The following is a 16,335-nucleotide window of genomic DNA, read 5'->3' as shown; positions in this document are numbered from 1 at the left end:
TTCAGGGGGAAAAAAATAAATAAATAAATATATATATATATATATATATATATATATATATATACACACACACACATATATATATGGAAAAAATAATGGAAACCATCCAAATGGTCAACAAAAGGGAGATGGTGAAAAAGTACTTTATAGTCTCATATTATTTGGGCATTAAAAACATTATTCATGTATTAAAAATAGGTTTATGAAGATTTTGAGATTAATGGAGGAAATTCTCATATTATGTTAAAAAAAGAAGTTTAAAAGGATGAGCACAAGTATCAAATAATTAGAAAAATGATGGGAAAGAAATACATCCAACTGCTACCACGAGTCATCCCTGAGGGGTGGGATGATGAGTGACTACTTTTCCTTCTTTCTGCTTTTTTGCATTTTCCAATTTTTTTCATTCCAAAAAAAAAAAAGAATTAAGGAAAGACACTTGGACTTTGGGGCTGAGAACAAACTTTGTCCAGTGATCCTGAATTTATCCTCTTCTCCCAAATTTTCACATCTGCAGAGTCACCAAATATAGTCAAGACTAGAAAAAAGCACTTCAAAGTCAAGAGACATCAGTGCCCAGGAGAGGCCAAGGAGAGAAATAACTGGAGATCAATAGGCAAAGAACGAGGGAAACACTCACTAGCAAAAATCAAACACACAAACAAAACCTCTCCTGGACCGTTGCCAGGCAGTTCCGTCCTCCTGGGCCCAGCAGGCAAACGCTGGGGCAGCTGACCTCCCGTAATGGGGAAGATCTGAGATGACCCTCTTTCACACGGTGGGTGGATAGACCGATGGGGCCTTGGAAACCCCAGAATTTAGAACTGGGGCAGTGTGGGGTGGCCATGTCCTTGGCAAGTCCTTGATCTTTGCCCATGTCCCTTATGCATCTCCAGTAGGCTGAGCTCCAGACTCAGGACTGTCTTGCAGCTGGATCCTTAGAAATCTAAGTCGTCTTGGCCAAAGCCATCTGTCCTGTCCATGGGGAGGTTTTTAAGCATCACTTCTGTGGAAGCGAGACTTTTCACTACCTTCTCAGCTTCTAAGTCAGAGCCTCCCTCTTCCCCCTGCTCTGGAGCCGGGCCTCCCTCTGTCCCCTGCTCTGAAGCCGGGCCTCCCTCTTCCCCCTGCTCTGGAGTCAGACCTTCATCTGTTCCTCGCTCTGGAGTCCTCAAGCCTGAGGGGACCCCTTCTTGCTCAGAAGGGGAGCTTTCTGGACACGTGCCTGTGACTTTTGTATCTGGATCAGGGACGCCCTTGGCCTCGTCTTCAATGCTCCTCTTGTGTCTGTCTGAAGGCTCATCTTCGGAGCTTTTCTGAGAGAGCTGAGAGCAGTTTCCCAGAGATGATGTGCTGGAGGACAAGAGGCCTGACTTCAGGCCTGACCTTTGGCGGGGGGAGTCTGCACCTGGGGCCAGGGACGGCGTGGGCCTGCCCTCCTGGTCTGGGCTGCTGTTTCTAGAAGCCTCGCGCGACTGGCGGTGTCCGGGGCCAGGCTGAGGGCCCGCTTCTCTCTTACACTGATTTTCTCCTCCTGACTCTGGCTGTTGCTCCCCTTCAGCTCCCTGGGCCTCTGCACTTTCGGCACCAGCGTTCTGTCCTCCAGGACTTGGGTCACCTCCTCCCGGGGCTTCACCCGCCCCAGTGTCCTCAGCCCCAGAGCCCACCTCCGGGTCTCCTTCCTCCCTGCCCACACCCTGCTCCCCCCGCCCCACCCCGTCCGGGTAGCTGCCTACAAAGGGGTCTGTTTTCCTTTCTCTCTTCCCAGCAGTTGCCCCCTCCTCTGCCCCCCAGGGGGCTTCATCTCTGCTGAGGGTCTCGTCCCCCTCCTCCTCCCCGGGGCCCTGGCCTGATCCCAGCTCAGGGCCTCCGTCAGCTCCCCGGACAGGGTCCGTCCCCGAGGGGGCCCTCTCAAGGGGCTCCATCCCCCTCTTCGCAGGGGCCGCCTCTGCTGTCTCCCCGTCCGCACATCTTCCTTTCTTCTTCTGCAGAATTTGCTGCAGGTCAAAGGCCTCTCTGACGGACGCACTGGCTGCCCGCACTGCGTCCCTCGGGGATGCAGGGGCCACTTTCTTCCTCACGCACGTCTCGCAGGGACAGAACTCCTCCTCCTCAGCCTCCTCCCCCGGCCGGGTCCCCAGTGCTCCCCTGAAGGTTGGCAGGTCCTCCAGGGAGAAGGAGGGGGGCCCCCAGCCCCGCGTGTGCTCGGAGAAAGCTGAGAGGACACTCAGGTCCCGGAGGTGCGGCCTGCACTTCTTGGTCTGCAGGGGCGTCTCGCGGCGGAGGGCTTCCCTGGGTGGCCCCGGCGCCGTGCCCCCCGCCCGGCTCTGCACCTTGCGGAGCTCCTTCTCGATGTCGTCCTGGAGCCGCCGGCCCACGTCCTGCTGTAGCTCGGCCACCATCTGGTCCAGCAGGTCGCTGCTCTCCAGGCCCCAGCGGGCTTGGAGCTCGGCCGTGGCAGTGGCGAGGTGGGCCATGAAGGCCTTCTCCATCTTCTTCAGCAACTTGGACACCCAGAGGGGGTCAGGGTCCAGAGGCCTTCTGCGGGCTGTGGAAGTGCCCTTCTCCCCCGCCCCCTGGGTGAGCTTGGCCTGGGCTTGCCCACAGCCTGTCTCAGCTGCTGTGGACAACTTCTCCAAAGAAGGCTCAGCGTTGGGGCCACTTTGACTCCCGCTGGCGTCTGGGTCGCTCTCCCTGAGGCTCCTAGGGCGCTCTGTCGGGCTCTCTGTCTTCCCTGGAGGGCTCAGCGCGGCCGAGGTGGGGTCTCCCTCCTCTTCCTGCAGGCTCTTGTCTTCCCCGGCGCCCGCCCCGTCCTGAGAGCCCGCCCCTGGCAATTCTCGTCCTGTGGTTCCTTCCTCTTCGGGAAACCCTTTAACACCCTCTTCTTGCAGTTCTGCTCTTTCTTTGTCCTCTTTTATTTCCTCTAATTGTACCCCCTCTTCTTGCATCGTGTTTTTAACACCTTGGTCCAGGTCACTGCCCAACATCTGTTCCCCGCTGTTTCTTTCTGCCCTGTCGTCGCTGGAGGCAACACCAGCCTCGGAACCACCCGGCTGTTGGTTTCCCGGATCCTCCGGGTTGCCTGAGATTCTGGAATCAGGTCTCTGGCAGGGGATGCTTGAGGGCAGCTCCATCGTCTCAGGGACCAGGGCGCAGTCCACGGTGCAGGGCCCGTGGCCCTCCCCCGAGCCTCCGGAACCACTGCCGACATCCACACCAGAGGAGGATGTCGGCGTGAAGTCCTCAGTTGCAGCGTGGGACCCAAGGGCCGGCAGGGCCTGGCCCCAGCCTAGCTCCCGGAGGCCCGAGTCCAGCTCTCTGTGCCCACGGCCACTCCCCGGCCACAGGGCCTGGAAGGTGCTCAGGAGCTCCTGGTACCGAGGAGAGTCTGTGAACCTCACTTTGCCAGCGGGAGACCCAAGGTCATCATCAAAGAAGCGGAGCCTGGCGAGACAGGTGATGAGGGCCTGGGCCGAGCGGCCGAGCCTCCTGCCCACTGAGCTGGACACTTCGGGCACGCTGCTGGGCCGGCCTGGCCTGGATCCCATCAGCGCCTTCATGATGTGTACGGAGGAAGAGACCCTGCTGGGAAGCTCGCACTGGCCCATCGCACGGTCCACAGCCGCTGCTTTGCCTTCACCAGCCTCCGCAGGGGCTTCTGAAACCCCACTGCAAGGCAGGCCCTCTCCTGACTTGGGACCGGCACTGCCAGTCACTGGGAGGGCTGCATCTGGTTCTGCTTTCTCACTGGCCGCCCCTTCCAGGGGCAGTTGTCTGGCCGGCGCTGACCCTTCCAGGCCATCCGGGGGATATTTGTCGGCAGGGTCCTCCTTGGGGCCTTCCGGGCTGTGCCCAGCTGCGGCTTCGCCCTCGCCCAGCATCTCGTATCTCACGGGCCCCTCCGGGCTGTGCCCAGCCGCGACTTCACCCTCGCCCAGCATCTCGTATCTCACGGGCCCCTCCGGGATGTTGCTCAGCCACGCACGGACCACAGCTTCCGGGGAGGCTCGGGGCAGGGCGCCCAGCGTCCTGCAGCCACCTTCCTCTCGCTCCTCCAGGCCGTCTCCTCCACCCGAGACCTTCTCCTGGAACGTTCTCCCGAGCTTGGGACCGCGGTGGGAGCCGCCCCTTCTCGCGGCTCTGACTGCGCTCCCCACGGCCCCTCCCGGAGAGCCAGGGGGCCGAGGGCACTGCACGTCCAGCTTTCCCTCCCCCGCCTCGGCCCCGCCCGGCTCCCCGTCAGCACTGTGGGTGCCCTCGCTGTGGCTGAGGGTCCACAAAGCATGCTTCTTGCCCGAGGGCCGCGGCTTGAGGGGCATGGGACAGTACCTGCTGCACGCCAAGCAGGGCTCAGAGAAGGACCCCTGGCCGCCCCAAGACTGGGAGGCTGGCAGCGACTGCGTCGTCCCTCTGGGCGGCCCGAGGGCCGGGGATGCGGCCAGCTGTGAGCAGCAGCTGTCCCCGTGCGCTCCCGGCCTCCCTCCCTCGGGCCACCCGGCCGGCAGGACCAAGGGCCAGGAAGGCTTGGGACTGTCACCCCCTGCCTTTTCAGCCAGGCCATCAGCTTGGGAGTTGAAAGAGCCAGATGTGTTTGAAGGCGTGGGAGCTGGTGAACACGCCCTGAACTCAGGGTCCCCTTCGGTCTCAGCAGCGGGGGAATTTGAGGGGTGGAAATTGGAAACACAGTCAGAATTGCTCACAGGGGTGATGGGAACGCTGCTGAGCCCTCGCGTGTCCCGGGAATGAAGAGAGGCAGAGAAGGGTGGCCCCGGGTCCCGGGAGGCCCGGCTCCTGGGGCTGCGTGGGCTTTCAGAAGGGCCAGGCGCTGGGCTGTCTGGGCGGGCCCTGCTTCTGCTGCGAGGCCCCGGCACTGGCCTGGACACAGGCAAGCCGAGTGGGCAGTGGGTGTCCTTTGGGCTGTGGTGCTGCCTGGGGCGGCCCCTCTGGGACCCTCGGCTGAGGACAGAAACGCTGGGTAAGGACAGGGCGCTGGCTCTGCTCTCCTGCTTTCTGTTCCCGCCTGGGGCTGAGGCACAGGCAGAAGGCGGAGAGTGGCCTCCTGCGTCCTCCCCAGAGCCAGCCCGGCCGCCCCGAGCCAAGCGCAGCCTCACCCCAGACCCACTCCTGGCCTGGGGGTACCCGGCGCCCTGTCCACTCTCCTCTGCCCGTGGGCCCTCTTTCCTTACAGACGAGGGGCTCACAGCGGGGGAAGTGGGGCCTCCCCCCTGGGTGGCCCCCCAGGAAGTCACGGCCCTGCTCTTCTTGCTGGGGCGGCCCTGGTGCAGCTCACCCCTTTCACTGGACTCCTCGTGAGACCCGCCACTTGCCGAGGAGTCAGGAAAAGCGTCTGCCGGGCCTCGGGTCCCAGGTTTCAGGCCGCCAGGGTGCTCCCTGCGGCCCGGCATTGCTCCCTCGCCTGTGCCCTCACCAGCCCCTGAGGCCAGATGTGGGCCACAGCTGCCCACACCATCCTCCAGGGACCTGGAACAGCAGGAAGAGTTGGTCTCAGAACCTTCAGGGGGTCTGTCACTGGAGGAAGGGCTGGCACTGTCCTTGCTCCTTCTTTTCCTGCTGGCGACCCCTTGGCTCCTGGGGGTCCTGGAGTGGGACTTCTGGGTCAGCCCAGACCTCCTCTGAGAGGCTGTCTGCTCTCCCTGGGGGGCATAAAGGGGGTTCATCCAGATCTCATATCTAGACCCCGGCTGCCACCGGCCTCGGTCAAAGGCTCCCACACCTCCTGCCTCGCAGGGCCCCAGTCCCTGTGCCCCAGGCTCTGAGGGGTCCCTAGGGGGGCCCCGCCACACACAGCCGAGGGGATCTGCCTCCCCCAGGACGGGGCCCTCCCCACTGGCCGCTGTGAGACTGCTGGCCCTCCTGACCCTCCTGGACCACAGGAGCAGGTCCTCCCCCAGTAGGTGGAAGCGGACTTTCATCTCCATGGACAAGCTGCCGTCCTCGTTCACGCGCACATTCTTCTCAATGTCTTCACCGGCTACCAACGGGCTGAGCTGGGCAGCTGTGTCCTGAGGGTGCCTGTCAGGAGCAGGGCACATGCAGGCACGATGCAGAGGCACCGAGGGGTCACTGAGCCCAGACCTCTCCGACAGCAAGGAAAACTGCCGTGGCCTGCTGCCTGGCCTGGACCGCGCGTGGATCACGCTCTGCTTGGCTTTTGGCCCCCAGCTCCCTGGTGCACGATGACAAGCAAGAGAAAAGAAGGAAAGACAGTGAGCTGCCGGGGAGAGCTTCGGGACAGAAGAGTCAAGGCCAGTCACGAGCCTTCCACGGTCTGTATACCCCTGCCACCTCCAAAACCAGCAGTAAGGACAGAAGCCATTCTAGAACGAATATTCACGGAGCTGCCAGGGTGTGAACCAGCAGAGCCCAGTGAGATGAACCTGGAGTCCGAATCAATCTCAACCCTGCCACTTCTTAGCTGTGTAGTCTTTGGCAGAGCCTCTCTCCTGAGCTGTAAAATAAGAGTAACGGTATCTAACGGGTAGGTTTGTTTTGAGGATGCAAGGCAGTGCATGTAAAGCTTCCTGCAGAGTTGCCGGCACGAGGTAGGTTCTCGACAGGCAGTAGAGTTGATTGCAGAGCATCAGTGCCCAGAGCTAAATCCTAGCTCCGCTCACACCCACCCACGGCACAGGAAGCAAAAATCAATAAGCTGCTGCGGACACACCTGATTGTAACTGTAAAATGCTTTGCAATTATTAGTGATGATTTATCATCTTAACACTCATCAAGCTTTGGGGTTGATAAATGGTTGCAAGGAAGGACCTGGACACACGATAGCAGGTCCTGGTAGCTAAGCCTGCCCCTCAGCCATGAAAACGAGAAGAAGAGCGGGTCACTGGGGATAGAAAGACATGATCCCGAGAGATAATGTAGCCCGTGGTACTTTCTCATTTCATCTCCTGAGCTAACGCTTGGCAAGAGGGAGGGGCTGGCAGAGGCTGAGCCTATGGCCGGCAGAAGAGCAGACCTCCTGAGTCCATCTGGGCAGGAGAAGGTTTTGCCCCTCCTGCTCCTCCATAAGCACCAAATGAGACTGGGGGCTCCTCCAGAGGAGGGGCTGTGGCTGATGGGCCTTTGTACAGCCAACACCCAGCATGAGGCAATCACTGAAACCATTGTTGTCATTCTCTTAATAGCTTTCCACAAAGGATATTATTTTGTTTACTCGCCAACATTTGCCCATTGTCATTCCAATAGTTTTGCTTTTTGGGTTTTTGTTGTTGTTGTTGTTTTTTAATAATGAAGGCTACCTCTGGCACCTGGATGGATGGATGTTTGGCTGTATAGATTGATGGATGGATAGATGATCAATGGTTATCATTTGTTTTGGTCTCTTTGGTCCTCACTGTTGCCTAAGAGAGTCATGACTCTTGAAAGATGCAAAGGCCACATATCCATGGTCCACTGCCTCCATAATGTCATGCCCACTGTGGTTCTTAACAAAGTTTATTTTAGATCCTAGAAGCTTAAAGTTCAAGATCTCTTAATCCCTGTTTAAATACCAGACTCCCATCTCTCTTATCCCAGCCAAGTGTTCAACCTAGTTAAGGCTGATGGTGATGAGAAGGAGGAAGAGGCAAGAGAGACCCCCAAACAAATGGGATGCCCAAGAGCTGGAGCCAAAGGCAGGGTTTTTTAATTATCTAGAAAGGATATCTGCCCAGCCCTACCAAACCACCATCCAGGGCAAATAAGACTGGGGATCCTGCGGAACCAACTCACCACTTTTGCTCCTTGAAGTCTGCCCAGATAAAGGTTCACTTCCATTTCTTCTGACATCTTCCATTGCCAGAGGTCTGAAGGGCTCGTGACCGGCACATACTAGCACCGAGGGGCTGTGTAGCAGACCCTTCAGAGAGTCCACCTGGGGAAGCAGAGTGCAGAGTCAGGAGGCGTGGTCTGTAGGACCCGCTTCTGTCCAGCGAGACATGGGTAGAGGGAGACTCCACTGTCGCTGGTCCCTTTCCTGATATTTGCACATCTCACCCCAGATTTCTGATCCAAGGGAAGGATCCCATTCACTCCTCATTACACCTCCATGACTGGCTGGGGGCTGAGGTCCTCCCACCATGATCTTCTTCTCTACCTACATCCCTCCCTCCACCTGGTACGAGGCCTGTGGTTTAGAGGTTATTCTGGATACTCAGGTGGAAAAGACTTCAAGAAGACTTTGACTTGCTTCCCTGCCCACATTTTCTCCCTCTGGAATGTGTATTTTTTAGAGCAACCATAACAGAAGGTCCAGGGCTCCCATATGGAGACCTGATTCACTATCTTACACTTTTTCCAGGCAGAGTCCTCTCTTGGGTCTGATCTGTGCTTTCCAGTCTAATCTGAGCCCAGGGCCTCTGCTTCTGCCCCTAGTGGAGCAGAGAAGGACAAGGCACAGATGGCCTTTCTCTCCCAGACTCCTCCGATGGTTCTCTAGGCTCCTGCCCCACCTACCCCTACCCCCCACCATCATCCCGGGCTGGGTCGTGCAGGCAACATCCATGCTGGATTGCATTCCAGGAAGCAGGTCCCTGCTTTTAGAAAAATCTCACCTGGCCCCAAGGATCCTGCCTATCTGATGATTTGCACAATTTATAGCATTACATCATAATTAGCGATGTTGGGGGATTTCGTTCCATCTTTAAAGTACAGAATCTGTTCTTTTTCGTTTTCTCCAATTAGAAAGGTATGCTTATTAACAAGGAAATGAAAGAAAGGGCTCTTAAGATAGAGGGTATAAAGGTGGGATCGTGACTGAGCTGGAAGAGAATGGTACAGCACTGACGCGACTTTGGGGAGCAGGGGAATATATCTCGATGGCAGGAGGGATAGTTCCATTGTTAGGTGGGGACACGCTGCTGTAGCTGCTGTTATAAATTCAAGTATTGGTAGCATGGTGTATACAGGTGTCAGTAGCTATAGGACTAGACTGTGAGAGTTTACGTGGATTAGATCAGTCAACCTCCATCCTCCAGCCTGCCCATCTTGGGTTACCTTCATGTTCAGCAAAACCCAGAAGGGCAAAAATTACATTCACCAGCCTTCTTGCCAGTTAGGCCGGATGCCGATCGGGTTCCATCAGGTAGGTCAAGCCTGGGAAGGCAAGCGAGGTAGACACTGTCTCTTCTTGCTTCTGGCTGTTGTGTGACTACAAAGCAAGTCTGTGGGCATCGGGAGGCGATGGTGCTCAGGCAGCAGTGGCTGGTGTCCCTGGGCATCAAGATGCAGCTGGGGCAGGTTGCTGACCCAGCTTTATAAGCGTCGGTTCCACTACAGAGGAGTCCTCCTGAGCTCAATCACAGCAGCTTGGAGCAGACTTAGCAGCTTTCTGCAGGACGCTGGGAGCCAATCCTGCGCACCCAACTTGGAGTTCACTCCCGCAGCTTTCCAAAGATTTGAAAGTCCCCCCAATGCCCTGTGTGAAATTGCTTTCTGCTTAAAGCACTTGGAGTCTTTTCTGTTTCCTACACTGAACTCTCACCAAAATAGATTAAGAGGATTGGATAAGAAAACAAAGTGATCAAGGAACGGGTACTAAGCGCTTGCTAAATGGTAGCTAAAAATATGAAGAACAATTGCTCGTTTGATTAACTGACTGAATGTCTCCACTCAATTCACCTTTAATTAGTAGCAGGGCAATCAGTGCCTCTTTTAAAGGAATAACTTCCCAGTTCCACCTAAGTGTTTTGAGCTAAGGTCCAGAGAACCTTTTAAGGAAATGTCAAACCCGACAGCCTACCTTTTTCCCACCGGTTGTGTACACCTGCTTCACGGGGAAGTGCAGCAGATCCGAGGCTTTGCTGAGAAAGGCCGTCAGGTTCCTGGTGTTTCTGTGACTGAGCACCACCACCTGCTGGTATCGAGGGTCACCGTTCTTAACCAGCGTGACCCTCCTCGGGGCTCTGAGACTCTTGCAGGAAGAAGCTGTTCCAGGTGCCTTGCAGCAGCCTTCAAAATCCCTGGACTGCTGAGAAGGGCTTCTCGCCCGTGGCCGGCCCGGCCCGCTGGGGGTCTTGGGGGGCTTCTTATCGGAGCAGAGGTAGCAGCCGCCGTCTTGCAGCTGCTCCAGGGTGCTGAGGCCGTGCAGGCCCCGGGGCGTGGTGACGGAGCGCACCCCAAAGGAGAGCGGCACGCGCTGAGACAGCTCATCCATCAGGGCCCCGAAGCTCCTGAAGGCGCGTCGGTCAACGGCCAGGCGAACCCCAGCAAACTGGGGATCCCCTCGCTTGAGGAAGGTTATCTTCTTGGCTGGCATGACCTGGGTGACAGAGGGGGTCCGGGCCACAGAAGGCAGGAGGCACTCATGGTGTCCGGGGGCCTGGGCATCCCTCGGGGTGCTGTTCATGGTGTGGAGGACCAGGCAGCTGAAATGGATCAAAGGAAGAGGAAAGTCAGAGAAGGGGGTCTGTGCATTTCCTCCCCCTCGTTACAGAGGTGCTCCCTGCCCACCCCAAATCTGCTCCTCTCAACCTTGTAGAGAGGCAGGTTAATCCATTTTGATGAGTAGAAGGAAGGCCAAAGATTTGGCATGGGAAGATCTGAATTCAAATCCCATCCCTCACCCCCCGCTTATTGACTGTGTGACCCAGGAGGCTGATGACATAGTCTGTGTTTTGGTAACATGCAGCCATATTTATCTGCGCAGTGGTCATAAGGATTCAATGAATTTACGCATACAGAGCAAGCATCAATACACCTTTATTCCTCTCCTTTCTCTTGCTGTTTCTCTTACCCTCTTCTACCACCTTGAACTCCTTTGGATAGTGTAGAGTTTATCTCCTAAGGAGGCTGGTGAATAAGGGGATATAAGCATACCGAACCAGTGGTCAGGAGACCCAGGCGCCCTGCCCTCTCTCTCAGAGCGAAGTGTCATGTGTGAACATGGGGGAGTCCAGGCTCTCTGCACTCACATCCTCCAGCAGCCAGGTGGGAGGGCCGGAGCAGAGTCCCTCGTCCCAAACCCTTAGGGTGGCATGCAGACAAGGAGACTCGTAACTCAAAGAGGATGCCGCCACTTGATGCCGTGCTTTTTTCTCCATTATACAGGGAGGTTTGCTTTAATAGAAGGATGTTCCCCCTGCATCCCTCCAAAGTCTTTGGAAGATGAACCCTGCGGGTGAGTACCACAGCCTGCCGCCACCAACGTGGGAGATAGGGCTGCAGGCCAGCTGTGCGGGGTCAAGGCCATTCGTCCAACTGTTCGCTTCTATTCCCGCCGTGGTGGAGCCCCATTGCCTCATCTGGGACTCTTGCAAAAGCCAGCTGCAGGCTATTCCTGCCCAGGTCACCACATGGCGCTCTGTTCTGTGCACCGGCTAACCAAGTTGTCCCGAAACCCTCTCCTCTCGGGACATTTCCAGTGCACCAAGCCCCTCGGGTGGTTTGCAGTGTCCTCAGAAAAAGCCCATGCCTTTACTGCACGATTCAAGGCCCTCTCCGCCCTGAGTCCCAGCTCCTGCCTTTTCCTGCAGGAATCCTCCATTCTGACCAGGCCGCCTGACTAGGAGGCCCTGTTCTCTAGTCAGAGAACTAGACGCGGCCGCGTTCTCTGCGCCCCGCCTCGGCTGTCCTCCTCTGTGGAGGCTTCTCCAGCCCCCCAGTCCGGGGCAAGCCCCATTTTCAGCACGGCTCCCCAATGTTTCCTACACCCTATACCCTTCCTGGCCAACTACCCCAAGGCGTGGGGCACAGAACCTGTACCCCCCGGGGCACCCAGCCCCCTGCTTGACACAGAGCAGGGGCCCAAGAAGTGCCGCCGACTGATGACACCCGTGCTTCACAGAGCCGCCCAGCAGAGCCCAGGCCTGCCAAGCAGCTGCCACGCACGCAGTCAGGATCAGATGAGGGGTCTCCCCTGATTACAGGGGGTTCAGACTTAGCAGGGCCCCCGTTGCTGTGCACACTGCAGGTGACCGCGGTCTCCCCGGCCGCAGCCATCTCCCCCGCTCACAGCCCAGCCAGCGCCCACCTCTCCTTTTTCACCTTTACTCACCGTTTATCCCCATTCGTCTTCGGGGAAAGAACTCTGCTCTCATTTTTAAAATCTTGGTGCACAAGAGGGCTTATAACCTTCCCTCATCTCTGCACAAACTTATAATTAGCTTCCTCAGCCTCGTCCCCCCCAGCTAATCCCTCTAAGCTGCTTCCTTAGCCACCCCAGCACCGGTGCACGTCCCCGCAGCTGCGCACTCTTCCTCCGGCGTGCCTTCCCGAGGGCGCCCTTTCTTCCCACTTGATTTGCAGTTTCACTTTTGGCCATGAGCATCTTTCTTGGCCCTAACTGAGGGACTGAGAGGAGAAGGAAGGTCACAGTGTCCCCTGGAGTCACCACCATGTCCCCCAGCATCACTATGTCCCCAATGTCACCGTGTCCCCCCGTGTCACCATGTCCTAGCATCACTGTGTCCTCCAATGTCTCTGTGACTCCCAGTGTCACCGTGTCCCCCAATGTCACCGTGTTCTTTGTTGTCACTATGTCCTTATAGTTCCACAAGCATAATGGTGCCCCCAACATCACCATGTCCCCAGTGTGACCATGTCCCCCAGTGTCACCATGTTCCTAACATCACTCTGCTCCCCAGTGTCATGGTGTCTCTCAATATCACCATGTCCTTTATTGTCACCATGTCCCCCATCATCACCATATCCCCCAATGTCACCATGTCTTCCAGTGTCACCATATTTCCCATACTCACCATGTCCCCAACATTACCACACCCCCTAGCATCACTGCATCCCTCAGTGTTACTGTGTCCTTCAGTGTCACCGTGTCCCCCAGCATCTCTGCTGTCTCCCAGGACGGCTGCTCCTCACAGCCCGCTTCTGAACAGGCAGGGCCTCCCCAGGGCCCTCCCGGCAGCAGCTCTGCAGGGAGGGGAGAGACAGTGAAGGCAAAGCCCGTCTGGGCTCCCCCAGGACCCTGGCCAAAGCGTCTCGTGGCAACGACGCGTTCAGTACCCTCAAGTGCTGACGGCCCCTTTCCTCTGACATTCCTTAGCAAATAACTTCTTTCTGAACTGGAATTCTCAATCTCCAAGTGGATTTTTGAAATAAAAAGAGAAATGTGACCCAAGGGATCTTAAGTCCAAAAGATCAGGCTGAGAACAGCCAGGATCCAGCCCGAAGGCTCCTTCCCAGTGTGAGACCAAGCACACGACCCCAGAGAAGTGAGGGAAGCCAGGGACCACCCCCTGCTGCTAACGCACCTGCACTCAGGTGACAGACAAGATCCCGCACGTCGCTTCAGGTGGCTCGCTGACGCGTGCACACACACACACACACACGCACACACACACACTTATGCAGAGACACAGACACACATACACATGTACAGACACGCATACACACATGCACACACTTGCTTACTTGCATATACACAGATAAACACACACGTGCACACACACAGACAAATTAGAAAACACTTAGGACCCAGGAGAAGGAGCTGAAGCAGGAGGGTAGCCTGCTGTGTGGACTGTGCAAGGGGAGGGCACACAGGGCTCCACGCGTCACGCGGCTTCTCGCAGGAAGATGAGGACACCACTTGACCTCCAGCCTCATCAGCAGAAACAGGCTCTGCTTCATCTGCCACCTCCTCCTGCAGCCACAGGGAAGGGAGAAGAAAATCGATTTTCTTTTTTCAAAGAGGCTTAATGAACTTTTGATCCTTTCACCTTCAAAATGACCTGGCTCCCAGACCAGTGTATTCATTCATTTAACCACTCCTTCATTCATGCATTCACGTACCCAACAAAGATTTCTGAGCTTCTATTGTGTGCCAGGCTCTATGCTGGGTCCTGGAAATACAAAGATGACTGAGCCATAGCACCCATCTTCAAAAACGTCATATTCTAGTGTGGCAAGTAGGTACATTATTAAAATGCAGCATAAAACATGTTCTGAGATGATAGAGATAGATATATATATACACAGGGTGTGACTGAAAGCAGGTTCAGGGGAATGCAAATCAGGGAAGACTTCCTGAAGGAGGTGACGTGCAGCCTCCTGAGCAGAGACTTAAAGGACAACTTGGGGTTTACCAGAGAAGGAGGAAGTTAGGACTGGCGTGGCAAATAGATACTGCCGTGGTGCCAACTCTGACCTGTGGGGTGGGCTGGAAGGATAGGCGGAGGAGGTGCTGAGGCTTCCTTTGTGCCGCGTCATACGGCAGAGCTGCCACAGCGTCAGGACAGAGAAGGGCCACACGGTGCCTGACCTTCCCATCCTTGCTCTGCTCCTGGCATTCGAGGTGAGGGTGTATGTGCAAAAGTGTGGTGGAAAAAGAAAGCTTGGGTATTCTGGAAGGGCCTTCGACTGATGCACACCGTGCATCTGACAGGCTCTGTTAAGGGGGCTGAGGAATGCCCCTCGAGGCTGGCACAGCTTTGACCCCAGGAACTGCAATGGCAGAGCCCAGAACCCTTCCCCACGGAAGTCTGAGATGCTGGCAAAAGCAAACTCAGGGGGTTCCTACCTTAGATCCAAGAACAGGTAAGTAAGGAAGAGGGGGATGGTAACTGAGTCTGGCAAAAACAGAGGAGAAGTAAGAAGCAGGCTAAGTTTACCTGGACTGCCCCAGTTGCAGCACTGAAGGGCCCAGTGCTGGGACCCCACCCTCCCCTCCACCTCCCATCCCCTGGTAAGTTCCCAGGATCAGATGGGCCTCTTCCTGGCACTGGCCCTGCTGGCAGCGAGGCCGGGATAAGCTGGCTGCCTCGTGGAGCTGGATAAAGACGTCACCACCAAGAATGGGAAACCAAGTCCTAAGGACCTGGCCGCACCCCTGGACATACTAAGGTCTGAAACCAGCACCCAGACTGGAAAACTGGACTCTTCGGATACACGAGCCGACAATTCTCAACTTAGCTTAATGGATTTGAGTTGGAGTTTCTGTCACCCGAAACAGAAAGGGACATGGATCCCCCAAGGCACAGCGCCAGTGAGTGCCCTGTCTGTCCCAGATTCACTTAGGGAGGCCCCTGGGGGCGGGAGGGTGGAGCTCTGAGGCCCCTCCCAGATCCTCTCACCTTGTCCCTGGGGATGGGGTCAACACTCCCTTTCCTGCAAACCCTGATGGGGGAGGGGGGAGTATAACATAGACCCTCAGAGGTGGGACAGAGGGTTACTGCTCAGCTGATATGCAAAGTCACATATACCGGGTTTTTCCCTCGTTGCATCCCTCCTTTCAAAATCATGAGGTTCCTCTCCCTAAGCAGGAGTGGGGAGACTTGACCTCTTTAACAAGACGAGATAGGTAGGATACCAGGCCTGGCCCACGGGGAGGGTGCGTGCAGCTCTTCTTTACCACTTGTGAGCACGTGATCAGGGACCCACTTCACAGGAGAGAGAAGACAACCCTTCCCCCATTAACACTCTCTGTGGGGGAGGGGGTGGACAGCAAGAGAAGGTTCTGGAGGAAGTGGGGAGCCTGGCCCTTCCAGGTGCAAGGAAGTGCTGGGGAGAATGGCAAAGAGAAGCAGGGGGCAGAGTTGGGGGACAGCACATAGGGTCTGCCTCCCAGCTTGGGGTCATGGTGGGGAGACTGGAGGTGGGAAATATCTAGATAAGGTGAGAGACACTCCAGCAGCAGACAGCGTCTGCCCAGCTGCGCCGTGACTAAACTCTAAAGGAGACCTCCTTTCGGGACCCACACCCCACTCCCACTCGGGGCAGGGCCTCAAGGTGTGCTGGGCAGAGCAGATTGCAGGAGGCTCCGATGTCCAGGTTTCCTAAGCCACCTGGGTTCTAATGGGGGGTGGACAGGGCCAGGCAGGAGAGCAGGGTCTGGCTGTCAAGTGGTGGTGGGTGATCTCAGTCAGCATACAGACTGGGGGGCAAATCACTAGTGCGAAATGGGTTCCAGCCAAAGCCAGGCCCGCAGCACCAAATCCTAGCAATGGTGGGACCGGTTTAGGGCAGCAAAGGATGGGGGAGGGTGCCAGGGGATTTCAGGAGGAAGAAAGCATAGGAGTCACCCCAGCTGTGTGTGGGTAGGGGAGGGAAGCAGAGAAAAACAGATTAAGGGGCAAAAGGAGAAAAAAATAGAATTCTCAGGAAACGCTCGAAAAGGTGGCAGTCCTGGCGGAGGAGTTGGGCAGGATGGGCCTGCAGGCGAGGAAACAGTTTTGTTGGCAGGCCTGCAAGTGGGCTAGGCCAGGGGCTGGGGGCGGAGCAGGCAGCAAGAGTGATGGATTCAGGAAGAGAATAAATAGGGTGAGAGAAGTCTGCAGGCTGGATAGAGGCTGGGCTTTGCAGGAGGAAAACTTCCAGTGGCAAAGACACTAAAGCCAACCTAAGAAGGAGTAAGCAGGAACAGGTGGGGCGGAG

The 16,335-nt window shown here is 56.5% G+C and overlaps 1 protein-coding gene across 1 annotated transcript; it reads right to left on the bottom strand.

Annotated features, from left to right (window-relative positions):
• Positions 1-938: 938 nt before the first annotated feature.
• On the bottom strand, positions 939-10,357 carry RP1L1 (RP1 like 1). Its single transcript, XM_007192784.2, has 4 exons — positions 9,752-10,357; positions 7,744-7,885; positions 1,776-6,187; positions 939-1,697 (listed from the first exon to the last, which is right to left on the bottom strand). Exons 1-4 carry the CDS (start codon positions 10,355-10,357, stop codon positions 939-941), a joined length of 5,919 nt encoding a protein of 1,972 aa, XP_007192846.2.
• Positions 10,358-16,335: the final 5,978 nt, after the last annotated feature.

This window comes from Balaenoptera acutorostrata, chromosome 6 (assembly GCF_949987535.1).
Source record: "Balaenoptera acutorostrata chromosome 6, mBalAcu1.1, whole genome shotgun sequence".
NCBI lineage: Eukaryota > Metazoa > Chordata > Mammalia > Artiodactyla > Balaenopteridae > Balaenoptera > Balaenoptera acutorostrata.
Note: the sequence above shows the minus strand (reverse complement) of the source record. Positions and strands in the feature narration are given on the sequence as shown.

Bases quoted from the DNA above. Each gene is read 5' to 3' on its own strand.
- RP1L1 (XM_007192784.2), bottom strand. From the start codon at position 10,357: ATGAACAGCACCCCGAGGGATGCCCAGGCCCCCGGACACCATGAGTGC. The intron at 7,886-9,751 runs GTAGGCTGTCGG...CTGCTTCCCCAG, and splicing joins ACACAACCGGTGGGAAAAAG to GTGGACTCTCTGAAGGGTCT. The intron at 6,188-7,743 runs GTGAGTTGGTTC...ATCGTGCACCAG, and splicing joins GACTTCAAGGAGCAAAAGTG to GGAGCTGGGGGCCAAAAGCC.